This window comes from Cotesia typhae, unplaced genomic scaffold (genome assembly GCF_013202065.1).
Source record: "Cotesia typhae breed Kobodo isofemale line unplaced genomic scaffold, CoteBio_Ctyphae contig_33, whole genome shotgun sequence".
In the NCBI taxonomy this organism is placed as follows: domain Eukaryota; kingdom Metazoa; phylum Arthropoda; class Insecta; order Hymenoptera; family Braconidae; genus Cotesia; species Cotesia typhae.
Genome location: NW_027423741.1, coordinates 150,870 through 167,294, shown reverse-complemented (window position 1 = coordinate 167,294; position 16,425 = coordinate 150,870). Strand labels below are relative to the sequence as shown.

The 16,425-nt window shown below is 30.5% G+C and overlaps 4 protein-coding genes across 4 annotated transcripts; 3 read left to right on the top strand and 1 right to left on the bottom strand.

Moving 5' to 3' along the window:
- The first annotated feature begins 377 nt into the window (after nt 1-377).
- On the top strand, nt 378-7,801 carry LOC141526360 (uncharacterized). The gene is given in 15 exon segments (XM_074241345.1): nt 378-1,244; nt 1,324-1,695; nt 1,780-1,964; nt 2,024-2,312; nt 2,403-2,563; nt 3,206-3,752; nt 3,826-4,194; nt 4,271-4,455; nt 4,532-4,820; nt 4,890-5,053; nt 5,221-5,380; nt 6,438-6,806; nt 6,904-7,088; nt 7,175-7,463; nt 7,557-7,801. Coding segments are annotated over 15 exon segments (4,254 nt in total). The 5' UTR covers nt 378-724; the 3' UTR covers nt 7,727-7,801.
- On the top strand, nt 5,744-6,571 carry LOC141526160 (cytochrome P450 6k1-like). The gene has a single exon (XM_074240991.1). It carries the CDS (start codon nt 5,862-5,864, stop codon nt 6,399-6,401), a length of 540 nt encoding a protein of 179 aa, XP_074097092.1. The 5' UTR covers nt 5,744-5,861; the 3' UTR covers nt 6,402-6,571.
- A 144-nt stretch (nt 7,802-7,945) lies between the features above and the next one.
- Nucleotides 7,946-9,543, top strand: LOC141526149 (uncharacterized). Its single transcript, XM_074240967.1, has one exon. It carries the CDS (start codon nt 7,953-7,955, stop codon nt 9,417-9,419), a length of 1,467 nt encoding a protein of 488 aa, XP_074097068.1. The 5' UTR covers nt 7,946-7,952; the 3' UTR covers nt 9,420-9,543.
- On the bottom strand, nt 9,290-15,889 carry Taf1 (TATA-box binding protein associated factor 1). Its single transcript, XM_074240952.1, has 6 exons — nt 15,756-15,889; nt 11,402-15,635; nt 11,070-11,312; nt 9,903-10,992; nt 9,615-9,821; nt 9,290-9,399 (listed from the first exon to the last, which is right to left on the bottom strand). The coding sequence occupies exons 2-6, from the start codon at nt 15,608-15,610 to the stop codon at nt 9,374-9,376; spliced, it is 5,775 nt and encodes a 1,924-aa protein (XP_074097053.1). The 5' UTR covers nt 15,611-15,635; nt 15,756-15,889; the 3' UTR covers nt 9,290-9,373.
- Nucleotides 15,890-16,425: the final 536 nt, after the last annotated feature.

Genomic DNA, 16,425 nt, shown 5'->3' with positions numbered 1-16,425 from the left:
TTATTGTATAAATTTAAACATTCAAACTAAATTATCAAATAAGTAGCATTTAATTCAAGTTTTATTTGTGAAAAATTCAATACTATTAATTGTATTATTATTTTTGAATATTTTTTTAAAATTAACACACGGAATATAGTTATTAAAGGATTGTATTGGTTTTAACTTTTTATACAATTCTATTTATTACTTATCTTCCCGTACTGATGAATGTATATATTATATATATATATTTTAATTAAAAATAAAATAAAACTCTTTTTATTTTTTAGTTTTCAGTAGGAGCTATTTTGTTAATTATTTCATTAGAAAAAAAAAAAATTTTTTTTTTTGTCAGTAGTTAATATATTGAATCATTAATGATAATTAAAATGACTTAATGCATGTCATGACAAGTATTGATGCATGTAATTATTTTTTACTTTATATTTTTTTTAATAACACATGATTTAGATTACTTATGATGATAGTTTAAAATTTGCCAACAACAGAAAAAAAAAAAAAAAAAAAAAGCCGTTGTTATTCAACCAGTATAAGCAAATTGTATAAATGCAAATTTAAATTTGCGTAGAATACCAGTGATTTGATGACGTTAAAAGGTGCTTAGAAGACAGACGATAGTAATCAAAAGGAAGAAGAAACAATACGTACAATTAGTTGTCTAAGTGATCTGTGATTAAAAAAAAAAAAAAAAAAGTGTAGCTTTATTGTTTTAAAAATAAAAATGGCAGTAATTACAAGATACTCGGTCTTTGACTTTTTAATATTAATATCAGGATTAATAGTCCTGTCATATTTGTACATGACCCGTAAATTCAATTACTGGAAGAAACGTGGAGTTACAGAGATAACACCTACTCCTTTTGTTGGAAATTTCGGTGATTGTCTGATGACAAAAAAATCATCAGGACAATGGCTCAGAGATATACATGAATGGAGTTCTGGCTTACCTTACATGGGTTTTTATATTTTCGACAAGCCTTGTTTGTTGATTCGCGACCCCGAGTTAGTTAAAAATATTCTTGTCAGAGACTTTAACACCTTTCCCGATCGCTTTGTGTCCGCGAGTCCTCACGACCGAATTGGAGATGCTAATTTATTCTTAATAAAAAATCCAGCGTGGAAAGTCGTTAGAACTAAGCTCACACCACTTTATACCTCGGGTAAATTGAAGAGGATGTTTGAGCTGATGGTCGACGTTGGTGAAGATCTCATGATACATATGAAGTCACTTAAATTGGAAGGTTAGAATCCAAAAATAGTTTAATAATAATAATAATAATTGTTAAGTTTAGTCATGAGGTTTTTTTTTTTTTTTTTAAGGTCAAGGACAGAATATCGAAGTTAAAGATTTGAGCGCTAAATTCACAACAGACATGATTGCAACGACTGCTTTTGGAGTGAGAGCAAACTGTTTGAACGATCCTAATGCAGCATTTCGTGAGGCCGGCCGTCGAATATTTGCTACATCGCTTTACCGTAATTTTGAATTAACTTCGCTTTTTTTTGCGCCGCAACTCGCCAAACCTTTGGGATTAAAATTCATTCCGAATAATGCCTCAAAATTTTTGAGTGATACATTGTGGGGTGTGATACTAGAACGAGAACATTCTAATTACAAGCGTGGTGATTTGATTGACTTGCTTGTAGAATTGAGAAAGGCTAACGCTGAAAGTTCTACTCGAGATATTTTTGGTAAATAATGAATAATTATAGCAATGAAATTATTATGAAAAAAAATAATAATTTTTTTTTTTTTTTTTTTTTTTTTTTTTCTAGATTTTGATGGTGATAATTTGGTAGCGCAAGCGGTGGTATTTTACACTGGGGGTTTTGAAACTTCATCATCAGCTTTGAGCTTTACATTGTACGAAATAGCAATTCAACCGGAAATTCAAACAAAATTGAGACAGGAAATATTAAACGGGCTCGAGCAGTCTGACGGAAAAGTCACTTACGATCTGGTAAAATTATTTTATTATTTAAAAGTTTATGTAAGATAGTAATTATCTGTTTTTTGTAGACCATGAATTTACCTTACCTGGACATGGTTGTAGCAGAGACGCTGCGTAAATACCCACCTCTGCCTTTCTTAGACCGGCTGACTAAAGAAAATTACAAGCTACCAAACTCTGATTTGATTGTAGAGAAAGGTACACCTGTTTTTATCTCCATGACTGGCTTGCATTATGATCCTGAGTACTTTCCGGATCCCAACAAGTACGATCCGGAACGGTTCTCGGAAGCCAATAAAAAATCCAGAAAACAGGGAGTTTATATACCTTTTGGTGATGGTCCGCATATTTGTATAGGTAAGTAATTATTATTATTAATTATTATTATAATTTAATTAATAATGAAAATATTAATCAATTTTATCTATTTTTTTTTTTTTTTTTTAGGTCTGCGTATTGGATTACTTCAAACAAAATTAGGACTTATTAAATTATTGCCAAAATATGAGTTCTCACCTTCAAAAGAAACTATGATTCCTCTCCGATTAAGTCCTAAAGCTACGATAACAACTGCTGACGGCGGTGTTTTTCTTAATGTCAAAGAATACGCTTAATTTTTAAATTACGTAATAAATTATATTTTACCAAATAGTAGTATTCTAATTAAAAAACACTATAATTATTAGTAACGTTGAATTAAATTTGTAAGTTTAAATTTTTTGAGAAAAAGTTGTTCATGAAGAATTAATAAATTTAAATAATCTACAATCAAGTGTAACATTAATTTAATAAAAAATATGGAAAAATTGTTGATCGGAAAAAAAAAAAAAAAAAAAATAAATAAATAAAAAATAAAAAACCGATAAGTGAATTGCATAAACGAATGGCTAATTCACTAAATTGGCATGACATTTTAAATATTAAATATCACGATGAGTTGCTTCTATTTTTTATTATCTCAGTTCAAAAATATTATATAAAAAAATATGGAAAAAATATTACGGTTGAAAGACTAAATGCATAATAATTAATATATATATATATATATATATATATATATATATATATATATATATATATATATATATATATATATACATCTCATAGACTCAGCAAAAAAATATAAATATATAGAGGATTAACAACCGGTAGTCCACGGTCAGTCACGGAAGAGCACTGGTTGATACTTAAAATAACTTGAGCTCTTCCTGAATTATTCAATAAGAAGGAGATCCTTTAAATTAAAGTGAAACAGTGAAAATAAACAAATAAATAAAATGGGTTTAATAACAAGATATTGGATTTTGGACAGTGTATTTCTGTTAGCTTCTCTAATATTCCTTGGGTATTTATATATGACTCGGAAGTTCAAGTACTGGAAAAAGAGAGGAGTCGCTGAGATACCACCGACTCCATTTATTGGAAACTTTGGACCGTGCATGACGATGAAGCGATCTGGAGGACAGTGGATCCAAGATATGTATGAATGGAGTGCTGGGTTACCTTATATGGGATATTACGTTTTTGACAGACCTTTTTTCCTGGCTCGTGATCCAGAACTCATTAAAAATATTCTTGTAAAGGATTTTAATTATTTTAACGATCGATTTGCCAGAGCGAGTCCTCATGATCGAATTGGAGATGCTAATTTATTTTTAATTAAAAATCCAATGTGGAAAACTGTTAGGGCTAAACTTACGCCAATTTATACCTCAGGAAGAGTAAAAAAAATGTTTGAGCTAATGGTTGACGTTGGAGATGATCTTTTATCACTGATGAAGACTTACAACACCAAAGGTAGTAAAATTAATTAATTGATGAAACAGTTTTTATAGAGAATTTTTTTTTTTTTTTTTTTTTTTGTACTTAGGAGATGGAAAAATTTTAGAAGTCAAAGATTTGGCTGCAAGATTCACAACCGATTTAATTGCTACTACGGCATTTGGAATACGAGCTAATTGTTTAAATCATCCGAAAGCAGAATTTAGAGAATACGGAAAAAAAATATTTGCACAAACAATGTACAGGAATTTTGAATTCATGTCGATATTTTTTGCCCCGCAAATAGTTGGACCACTTGGTCTCAAAGTTTTACCGCGGGATGTATCCAAATTCTTACGCTCCACACTTTGGAACGTTATCAAAGAACGAGAAAAGATGGAAGTTAAAAGAGGTGACCTAATTGACTTATTAATAGAATTGCGGAATAACAAGACGGAAATATTTGACGGAGATTTTGGTAATTCTTTGATAATAAAATTTATATTGTAGGAATATTTAAAATTTTTATTAATGAGTTTTGATATTTTTAAAAGATTTTGATGGTGATAATCTTCTGGCCCAAGCTGTAGTATTTTTCAATGCTGGTTTTGAAACATCCTCATCGGCTATGAGCTTCACACTATATGAAATTGCGCTTCAGCCAGAAATTCAAAATAAATTACGAGCTGAAATTAATAAAGGCCTGGAGCAAACTGGTGGAAAAATAACCTACGATCTGGTACGTTATCTGTTGATATTTTTAAATTATTTTTTTCAAAGATTATAAATGTTATTTTTTTCTTGCTATGAACCAGGCTATGAATCTACCGTATATGGATATGGTGATTGCTGAAACTTTAAGAAAATATCCTCCGCTACCAGTACTGGATCGCGTTGCCAATGAAAATTACAAAATTCCAAATTCAAATCTCGTTATAGAAAAAGGCACTCCTATCACTATTCCCGTCAGTGGTTTGCACTATGATCCTAAATATTTTTCAAATCCAGAAAAATATGACCCTGAAAGATTTTCAGAAGTTAACAAAAAAGCTCGAAAACAGTGTGTTTATTTACCATTTGGAGAAGGGCCACATGTTTGCATCGGTAATTGTAATAATTTTAATTGATTATTTTTAATATAAAATCATTACTTAATGATTATTTAATTTTTAGGAATGCGCATTGGATTACTTCAGACAAAACTTGGGCTTTTAAAATTGTTACCCAAGTATGAATTCACTCCATGCAAAGAAACTATGGTTCCTATAAAATTCAGTACTAAATCTTTGGTAGTGGCTCCAGATGGAGGTTTGTTTTTAAATGTCAAAGAAATTTAAAGTGACTTAAAATATCAAATTTATATTTTCCCTTATTTGTTTATTTTATAATAGAATATAATAAAATGTTAACCTTAAATAAAATAAAATAAATATGATATATTTATTATCAAGAGTTTTAATTAGTTAAATATTAAAATTGTCGTTGGCAATTGAAAAAACGGTAGAAAATGACAGTAAACCCACCACTTTTTCGCGGAGAAAGGCACACAACACCGGTATCGATCCCCCTGACTGATTATCATTTACATCCAGACAACTTTCTGGAGCCTAACGAGCACAATCCGGAATATTTGCCAGATGTTAAAAACAAAACAAGGAAGCTAAGTGTTTGTTCACCTTTTTAAGATCATTTACTTCACATTGACACAGGTATCTATTATTAGTAACTGTCATGTCATTACTAACTAATATCATTTTATTAACTTTACCTTTAACGTCCCGCTTCGGTTAATTAATTATTTATTTATCGCTAAAATCTATTAATTGATAATCTTTTTTTTAATTATTATTATTAAAAATTATCAAATTGACATTTTTATTTATTTAAATGCATTGAATGAAAGTTGAAGAATGTGAAAAGTGAAATTATGTAGAAACTTTATGGACCTTTATATAATATCACTTCCAGTTGCAATATAATAAGATACCACTCGTGTGGTATCTATAACGGCCTTTTATTTTCACGTTTATAAGGCAAATGAATAAATAAAAATTCTGTCTCTTTTAAAAATATTTTTTACAGGTGACTTTCTGACTATCATTTTTAATTATTAATTATTTAAAAAAAAAAAAAAAAAAAAAATAAATGGCTTTCGCGATAAAAAATTGGATTCTGAATTGTGTCATTTTATTATCAACATTGGTAATTATTGCTTACCTCTACATGACTCGGAAGTTCAAATACTGGAAGAAAAGAGGAGTCGCTGAGATTCCACCGATTCCATTTGTTGGAAACTTTGGTAATTGCTTGATGACCAAACGATCGGGAGGTCAGTGGGCTCAAGATATGTATGAATGGAGCTCTGGTCTACCTTACATGGGTTTCTACGTTTTCGACAGACCGTTTCTTTTAGTCCGTGATCCAGAAATTATCAAGAACATACTTGTTAAGGATTTCAATTATTTTAATGACAGGTTCGCTAAAGCCAGTCCTCACGATCGAATTGGAGATGCTAATTTATTTTTTATTAAAAATCCCCAATGGAAAATAGTGAGAAATAATCTCACACCGATATACAGCTCCGGGAGGGTTAAAAAAATGTTTAAGCTTATGGTTAATGTTGGAGATGATCTTATTACACTTATGGAGTCTCACAATTTTAAAGGTAATAAAATATATATTTAATAAAAATATTAAAATTAATTTTGTTTAATAAATAAGATAAAGGAGCGATAATAGAAGTTAAAGAACTGAGCGCGAGATTCACCACAGACGTGATTTCTACAACCGCATTTGGAATCCGAGCTAACTGTTTGAACAAACCAAACGCTGAATTTCGGGAGACCGGACGCAGAATATTTCACCCGACTTTGTATCGTAATTTTGAAGCAATGTCATTATTTTTCGCACCCCAATTGGCAACTCCTTTGGGACTTAAATTTGTTCCAAAAGAAAGTGCTAAATTTTTGAGAAATTCTTTGTGGGAAATTATCAACGAGCGAGAACAATCTGGAAGTAAAAGAGGGGATTTAATTGATGCGCTTATATACTTGAGAAGTAATAAAGCTAATTTATTCAACAATCAATTTGGTAATTTTATTTATATTTTTATTTATACTAGTTAAGTATTTTTTTTTAATTTTTTTTAATTTTTTTTTTTTTTTTTTTTTTTTTTTTTTTTTTCAAGATTTCGATGGTGATAATTTACTGGCTCAAGCGGTAGTATTTTTGAGCGCAGGTTTTGAAACTTCTTCCTCGACAATGAGCTTTACACTCTACGAAATGGCGCTTCAACCCGAAATTCAAAATAAATTAAGAACTGAAATTATTAAAGGACTGGAACAAACCGACGGAGAAATTACTTATGATTTGGTATAGCTTATCATTTAAATTACTTTATTGTTAATCATTTTACATATATATATATATATATATATATATATAATATTAATTTACAGGCGATGAATTTACCGTATTTGGATATGGTTATTGCTGAAACTTTGAGAAAATATCCTCCACTTCCTATTTTAGATCGTGTAACTAATGAAAACTATAAAATTCCAAACTCAAATCTTGTTTTAGAAAAAGGTACACCTATTATGATTTCTATTTCTGGATTGCATATGGATCCTGAGTATTTTCCCGATCCAGAAAAATATGATCCCGAAAGATTTTCCGAAGCTAATAAAAAAAAACGAAAACCATGTGTTTATTTGCCCTTTGGAGAAGGGCCACATGTCTGCATTGGTAATTATTATTATTAAAATGTTTTTTTTTTTTTTTTTTTTTTTTTATTTTTATTATTATAATTGTGATTTTTTTTTTTTTTTTTTTCCCTAGGAATGCGGATTGGTTTGCTACAAACAAAAATTGGACTATTAAAATTATTACTCAAATATAAATTTTCGACTTGTAAGGAAACTTTAATTCCTATACAATTCAATACTAAATCTATGGTGACTTGTGCTCAAGGAGGTGTTTTTCTTAATGTTAAAAAATTAAATTTATAACTTTATTTTAATTAGCGATGATTATTCATTTGTTATTGATAAACTATTTTTTTAAATAAAATAAAAAATGTCTAATGAAATAAATCAAAGAGTATCGTTGGTAAACAAGAATAATAATTTAATAAATAAAATAGAATTATTAAAAGTATTATGTTTTTCAACTTCTGAAAGTTCAATGAATAAAAAATCGGTAATTAAATACACTTTAAATATAATGAAAGGTATTATGAAGCCATATAATTTAATGGCGTTAAAAAATATTGAACCTCATGACTTGTTGACTTGTTCAATAAAAATTATATTTCTTTGTCACGAAGATATGTACATTAAATTAAAAAACCCATACAAATTAAAATACAACAAAAATTACGAATTATCAAAAATATATTATTATGAATTATTGAATATATTTTTTGCCGAAAGAGTACATGAAATTATTAGCTTCATTATAAAATTAATTAATAAAGAAGAAATTTGGCAATGGGAACTTTTGAGTTATGATTTAATATACGGCCTTTGTAAATTAAACGTCGACACTTATTACATAATAAATTATTTTTTGGATATAATTGAATCTGACAACACAAATGATAACACTTTACGTGATATTATCAATATAATTAACAAATTATTCGTTAATCAATATATTTGGATAAATACAATTAATATTTCAACAATTACTGAAAGATTATTAAATAAGTATTATAATTTAATAATAAAAAATAGATCAAGTCCAATCACAACATATAAAAAAAATATTTTAAAACACAGTCTTGATATTTTATTTTACAATATTATTAATAATTTATCCAATGATTATTTATTATTAGTTATAAAAAAAATGTCTACGTGGATTTTTGAACAAAACAACAAAGAAAATATTAAAAATACAATATGTCAATTAGAAGATACCATCGAGTGTGCAGCGAAAAATTATAAATTGAATTTACTGAAAGACACTATGAAAGAAAATTTATTTTTTTGTCTTATGAAAATGATATCATCGTCAGATAAAGATATTAATTTATTTGGAAATCGAATTTTTCAAGATATAATAGATCGTAGTGATAATAAAAAAAAATTTTTAGCACCAGAAATTTTTTACCACGACAAAAATTATTCAATAAACATAAATAAAGAGCCTGACAAAAGGGATGTTGAGTTTTTAAAAAAAAATCGCGAGTTGATTCATGATACTTTGGTAACAAGTATAATTAAACATGCTGGTACAAAAGTTAATTTAGAGTCAGTGTACTGCAGCATTTGTTTATTGGCTATTGAAATACCATCGGGATTTACAGCAACAGCTTTAGTTTGTCTTGTTATGAATATTCAGGACTTGACTTTACAAAGTACTAGTTTACAGATAAATCGTCAAGTATGTTATCATATTCACGCAACAGTTATAGCAATAATGAGTTTAATCTGTCGGATTCATAATGCTAAAATTCTTCATAATTATGTAAATAAAATTATGATGGAACGAGCACAGTGGGCTCCATATTTAAATCCACCATTGAGAAATAATTATGTATTTGCTATTCACTATGTACTTTGGAATAAGCCTGAATTATTTTTTGTCGATTGGGAGGCACGTTTTGGATTGTGGAAATGCTTTCGCAAAAATATTTATCAAGATAGTATTTCCTACGACGATGATATTGATAATCTTTCTGAAATATATAACTTATAATCTAAACACTACTCACATTACAATTATCAATTATCTATGTTCAAATAATAAAAAATTCTACACTAACTACTATTATATATATATATATATATATATATATATATATATATATATATATATATATATATATTGAATATTGAATATTGTCAAATTAATTTAGAATAAATTTAGAATAAATTTAAAACCAGAGATCACCTGCAACATCATCTTCTGATGGATTTGGCTGTTGGTTTTCTTGTTCTTGTTTCAGTGGCTCGTCAACAGTTTCTATTTCATCGTCACTCTCAGATACTGCAAGGTCGTCTTGTATCTTGTCAACTTCAACTTTTTTAGCTCGTGGTGGTAAACCCGCCAGTAAGAAATCCGATGGATCATAATTAGGATCTACATCCATACTTTCATCTGTAAAAATAAATTTAAAAAATTATATGAAGAAAAAAAAAAAAAAAAAAAAAAAGTAAGTAAAAATAAAATTAAAAATACCTTGTTGAATATATTGCTGCTCATCAACATAGTATCTGACATTTCCCAATTGAACCATTGCTTCAGCAACCTGCTGACTATCGTCATCAGCAGCAGCAGCAGGGCCTTCTGGACCTACTCTCATTTCACCAAGCTCCAACGAATCGAGATCTCCAGGCTGTTCACGATGCTCTTCAGAGGTAAATGGAACTTCATCAAAATCATCTTCACTAGAAAATTGTAAATCTTCTTCCAACACGTCTTTTTTTTTTATATTTGGACCCCTAGAAGTCCCTTCACCAGGATCAACGTCACCCTCAACATCAACAAAATCAAAGTCATCAACACCGGATTTTTTAAATGGATCATAGGGCTTTGGTGAGTTAGTATGACTGCCTCTAAAATTGTGATCAACAGTGGTATAATTATCATCATCAGGTCCCATCCAGGATGAATCAATATCAACCTCATCGATAGCACGTTGTTGAACAAGCATTATTTTATTTTCTAATGCCGTTAAATAACTCGAATAACCATCAAGCATTTCTTTGCAAGCTTGGACAAGAGCTTCTGCTTGTCGAGTAAATGGTGATTCAAATGAATTAAATTGTGCACAGTTTTCTAATATTAATTCAACATCACGTAAAAATTCATTTCGATTGTGATATTTATTAGCTTCTATTTTTTTACCTATTGTCTCAAGATCCATTGGAGTTTTTATAACTGTGTAATAATCTTTAACAAGTTTTTTATTGACAGGCTTGAGAAACGGCCAAGCTTCATTCATCTTTTTAAGTTTACTATTTACGTTTTCAAGGACAAACGATAAAGCAACTTGATCGTCATCGTCAAGAAGAGGATTAATTATTTTTTCAAGCCTCATAAGTATATCTTCTTTTTCAGCTATTCGCTTAACAGACATTTCCAACATTCGCTTTGCAGCTAATGTCAATGGGCTATTTTCTCCATTATAAAGAATTGAATTCTCAACGATACGATTAGCGTCAACCAAAAATTCAGCCCTATTTTGATATTTTTTTTGCCGTAAATTATCCCTTATTGTTTGTAAGTCCATTGGCTCTTTTACAATGTCATAATAATCAAGAACAGCCTAAAAAATTGAAAAATTATTTTTGACATAATAAATTATTAATTATTACTATTATTATTATTATTATTATTAATTACCTTTGCATTCACAGGGAACAAAAATGGTTGAACATCTGGCAGTTCTCTCATTTCATTCAATATACCTTCTAATATTCCTGACAAAACAACAACTGGATCAGTGCGCCTTCTATTTGTTGTCTTCTGATGCCTCTTTAAATAATCACAGTGATCATCACCAGTACCTCGACGGCGTTTTTTACCACCAACTGCTTCTTTTGGTAATTTAAGTAATAACGTCCGTTTTTTCATCTCTTCCGCTCGCTATCGGGGAAAAAAAAAAAAAAAAAAATAATAATAATAATAATAATAATAATAATAATTATAAATTAATTAGTTTGGATATTAATTACCTTAATAACTTTAGATGAAAGTTTAACGATGGTGCCATCGACATTAACAAGATTTTGATCATCATCATTGAGCTGTTTTTCTATTTCTTCTTCCTGCTCTTCAGTCATAGCAACATTTACCGGAGCTGTAGTTCCCATGCTATTTTGATAAAGCGGACAAGCTTTATTGGTTCTCATGTGTCCGACATTACCACAAGCACCGCATTTTAATTTTAAATCCGGTTTAAGTTTAGATTTTTTACGTTTTGATGGTGATGGATCATTTTTCGAGTGTTTAGAAGCAAAAGTAGTTGAAGGAAAATTACTGAATGCTGAGTAGACACTGCTGGCAGATGTAGTGGTAGTCAGAGTATTTGTATTGCTACGATCGATACCCAATGACGTAGAAGAGAAATGACTTGCTGCTGGGCCACCAATAGATTTTTCACGCTCCTGATTTTTCTTAAGTCTCCTTAACTGTTCCTGAAGTCTACGCTTTTCTCTCTTCATTTCTTCCTTCTGGGCTTCATCTAAAGTAGCAAACTGTTTAATAAACGTTTCATCTTTAGAATTTCTTATCTTTATATAAGTATCAATAACCGCGGGTTTACGTACTATCTCTTCTCTTAAAAATTCTTTACCGTCTGTATCGCGAAAAGTTCGCTGAATCTTTAGAATACGCCCTGGTTGAGAGCTAAACCCTTGACTCTGATCATGACTATCCTCTTCATCATCTTTTTTCTTATCTTTATTTTTTTTACCATCTTGCTCTTGTGAATCACTCATAAGCATTTTTCTCAATTCATGTCGCTGCTGCTCTTCACGCTCTAAGGATAATTGAGAGCTTGTTTTTTTATTTGACAACATATTCTCAATATTTTTACCCATCTCCTCAATATCAGAGCTATCTTCATCGGAACTTTCACCCTCATCGGTACTCAATACTTCAGCAGACGCAAGTACACGATTCTGAAGATCAAAAATTCTCTGACATTCTTCTTTATATCTTTCTTGATGTTCGGCAATTGAAAATCTATTACCACGTGAAAATTTAGTCATACCTTCTTCACCGGCTTTTGCTTTTTCAGTTGACAGTGTTCTCACAACATCAATAACTTCCCACCGAGATAATTTTTTTATTTCTTCTTCAGGTACACAAAATTTACGAAGCAATGCTTTAGCGTTATTCAATGACAAACGTCTTAAATCAGCATCTGTACCAGTAACCGTTCTCTTGGGTTGAGCTTCTTGTTCTTCTTTACTGATAGTTGGTTTATTGGGGACTCTTACATAAGAAAAACCTTCACCACATCCAGTTGGATCAGCTGGACCTGCCAATTGAAGTAAACATTTGCCTTTCATAGCTTGAATATAAGCACGAGTTGTATTCCAAGGAGCCACTTTAACTTCATCATCCATTTTTAACTGCATTTCTTCATCATCGTCATCCTGAGGTGTAAATAAAAATTTTTCACCATAACCGGCATCCTTTAACCGTTGCTCAGCAGCAATCATACTAAAATAAGCACAACATTGCTCTGGAGAAACCATAGCACGTATTTCTTCCTCGGTTGGTAATCTAAAATCTGGTTTTATTACCCACCAATTGGAATCCATGCCAGTTCTTTTAAAATCAGCACATAATTTTAAACGTTTTCTTATACTACTCTCACTGTGTGACGGGAATGCCTTTTTAATATCATCCATTTTAATTCTTCTCGGGGTATCGGGTGACTTCCAAAATAAACGATAAATAAATACCTGAAGAAAATCACGTACAAAATTATTCGCTCGTTTTGAATTAGGCCCTGGTACTTCATAAAGTGGACACTCTTGTCCAGCAGCAAATACCGCATCAATTTCACGTATTGAATATTGTTGACGCGTACGTATTACCAAAAAATCAGTAGTTGGGGATTTATGCTCGTAAATAGGTGCACGATACATATTATTTTCAATAGCTTGGATACTCTGTCCTGGAACTAATATACCAAGAAAAGGACTTGTATGAGCGTACGCAGTTTCACCGTATTTATATTCAGGTGGTCCAGAATCTTTACCAGCTTTTCTTTTGTAATAATTTTTCATTTTTGAGCACATACCAACTTGATTCATCAACGGTGGATGTTCTTCTGAGAATTCAAAAAGTATTATCTCACCGTCTTTACCTGTAAGATCTTCAGGAGTTCGCATAAAAAATACATCACCACCACCAGAAGCTATTCTTTCTTGTTCACGTTGCTTGGCCTTTTTCTTAATATGCTTAAGTAATGGTGAAACAGAATGTGGACCCGGATGAGCCAATGGACCATGACTGTATCGTCTTAATGCAGGTCTGTGGAAACTTCTTAATCGCATTGGACCCATATGAGTTTGAATAAATGGTGCTCTTAGCTCAACAACCGGTGTACTGTGCTGTATCAAATTTCCACCGCCAACTTTTAACCTTAAAGTTGTCTCTGAGGATCTTGGCATGTAAAATATATCATTTGATATATTAAATGGATCACGGTCTGGTGATTTTGGCGGTGGAGGTGGTGCATCTTCCTCTAAAACATTAATAACACCGGCTTTACCCAATAATAATTTACTTTTTTTTACATGAGGATGAGGAATTTTAACTTTAGGCTGAGGACCATGATCTTTGTGGAGTAAAGCCGGATCAATATCATCAGGAATTCCCAATACAATATTTTCATCATTAGGATCTAGGGTCAATATCTTTGGTTTTGGAATTTTTTTCATATTTTCAGCATCCCAAATTACTTCATCCTCCCACATTCCATAAACCAATTCTTCATTTTCAACCGGAAATAATGAATACCAAGTATCATCGTAATTATCTTCACGTTGCTGTTGATTTATTTTACCTATCATTTTATTTTTTTGAGGCTGTATATGCATTGCAGTTGACATCTGTGATGAGGATAACCGAGAATTTTGTGAAGCTGGAATTGGACCACCCTTACCTGGCTGACTGAAAGCTTGAGCAGTTCTATTACAACTGGACGGTACCCATCCAGCAGCATTATTTTTACTATTTAATTTATGCATTACCTTATTTTTTATTTCATCCCCATTCCAAACAACGTCATCTTCCCAATGTAATTGAGATACCATTAAAAATGCATCATCTGCAAATCCTTCATCACTATTTCTACATTCATTTTTGTTGTTATTATTATTATTTTCATTGTCTTTCTTTTCTGTCAACTTGAAACCATAATTAAATCCATCACCGGTTTCAGGAACTTCAAGCATGTCATACCAAATTTGCGCTGGACCAAATCGCCAATCAGCAACTTTAGGACCCATATCACCGTTTTCACCTGTATCACCAACTTTACCTGTTTGCTCTTTATCTTCTACCGGAGCTAGCAGCTTGAGTTCATCATCAGAAGCGCATATTTCTGGTATAGGATCAGGTCCGTAATTCATAACCCATCCTCTAAATTTAAGTCTTCGTTCTTCCTGATCCGAACCCGAATCTGAGTCACGTGGTACTTCCTGGTGTTTTTTTTTTTTACGACGTTTTTTGACTCCCCGCCAAATTTGTGGTAAACTACTGGGCTTACCTGGACCAAAAAGACGAGAGAAACGTAAAACTTTATTTGGCCTAAAGTCAGGAAATAATTCAGTAACGTCAACATTTGCGTACTTTGATGGCAACATTGAAGCCAAAGGTGTTTCGAGTTTCCTTTGTCGCACGGCTTCAACTTCATCAGGCGTTAAATTTTCCTTTTCCTCTGACGGCGCAGGGGGTGGCGGCATCAATTTTTTATCCAATTTATTGACTCCCTCGTCATCAGCGTCGTAATCGACATTTTCCTTTTCTATTTTTGGTTTTACTTCTGAATCAATTATTTCATTTATGTCGTCTGCTAGTTCATTTATGTCAGAAAAATCTAAAGCCGCTGGAGATTTTACGTCATAATCAGTGTCATCATCACTTAATAATGAACAACCCGCTGAGTTAAATCCATTTTCTACCGGGTTTTGCCCATTTTCATTATTTACCTCAAATTTTTCCTCAATTTCATCTGCTGATATCATCTCCTGAAGCAATGAACTCAATCCTAGCCGGCTTAGAGAGGCTAAATGTTGTTTAGCGTCGTCATCGAGTATATCGTTCTCCAGTTGACCGTTCTCATCAATATTACCAAATAAAAATCCAGTCATGTTTATACCCTGCTCCTGATCAGGATTATTATCGTCATCCGAAGAACCCATTGTTATTTTTTTTTATTTATCAACTCTGAAATAAATTTTCGAATAAATAAATTGACATTTAATAGTTTTTAAAGGTTATGTTGTAAATTATAACAATAAAATTAATACTTTTATAAATAATTTTAGAGTTAAAAAAAATGCTTACCTGTTAACAATAACTAATTATCATTTGATTAAACAATTAAATTTTGATTTATTTATTTATTTTATTTTTATTGTTGTAAATAAAAATTTTATATATCAAGATTTTAAATTAATCAATGACGTTTACACTTACCAATTTTATTATGATGCGCAAGGGCATAAGATGTCACAGAAAACTAGTTTATCTTTTATATATGTTTACACGTACTACACGTACACTTTATACACAAGTTATTTACAGTCGGTAAAATTAATTTTATAATTATTTTTAAAATATTACAAAAATTTTAATATACAATAAAATTTTTATAAAATTTAATAAACATACTCTAATCGTAAAAAAAAAAATTACAATATTACTTACTAAATATTTTAGTAGTACGAAATTAAAAAAAAAAAAAAAAAAAAAAAAAAAAAAAACTTCAATATATTGATTCGTCTGAACATCCGTTAACAAAAGTGAATAATTAAATAAAAGAAGCAAATGAGATGATGAAGTTTAATTTCAATAGATTTTAAAATAGTAATTATACAAAATCAATATTTACTACTATAAATATGATATATTAGATGTAAGTAATAATAACACACTGAATATTTTAAATGAAGCTGATAGTTTTAAAAGAAAAAATATTTGTCGCAATTTGTAAGAGGGCAAAAAACTCGTAAAA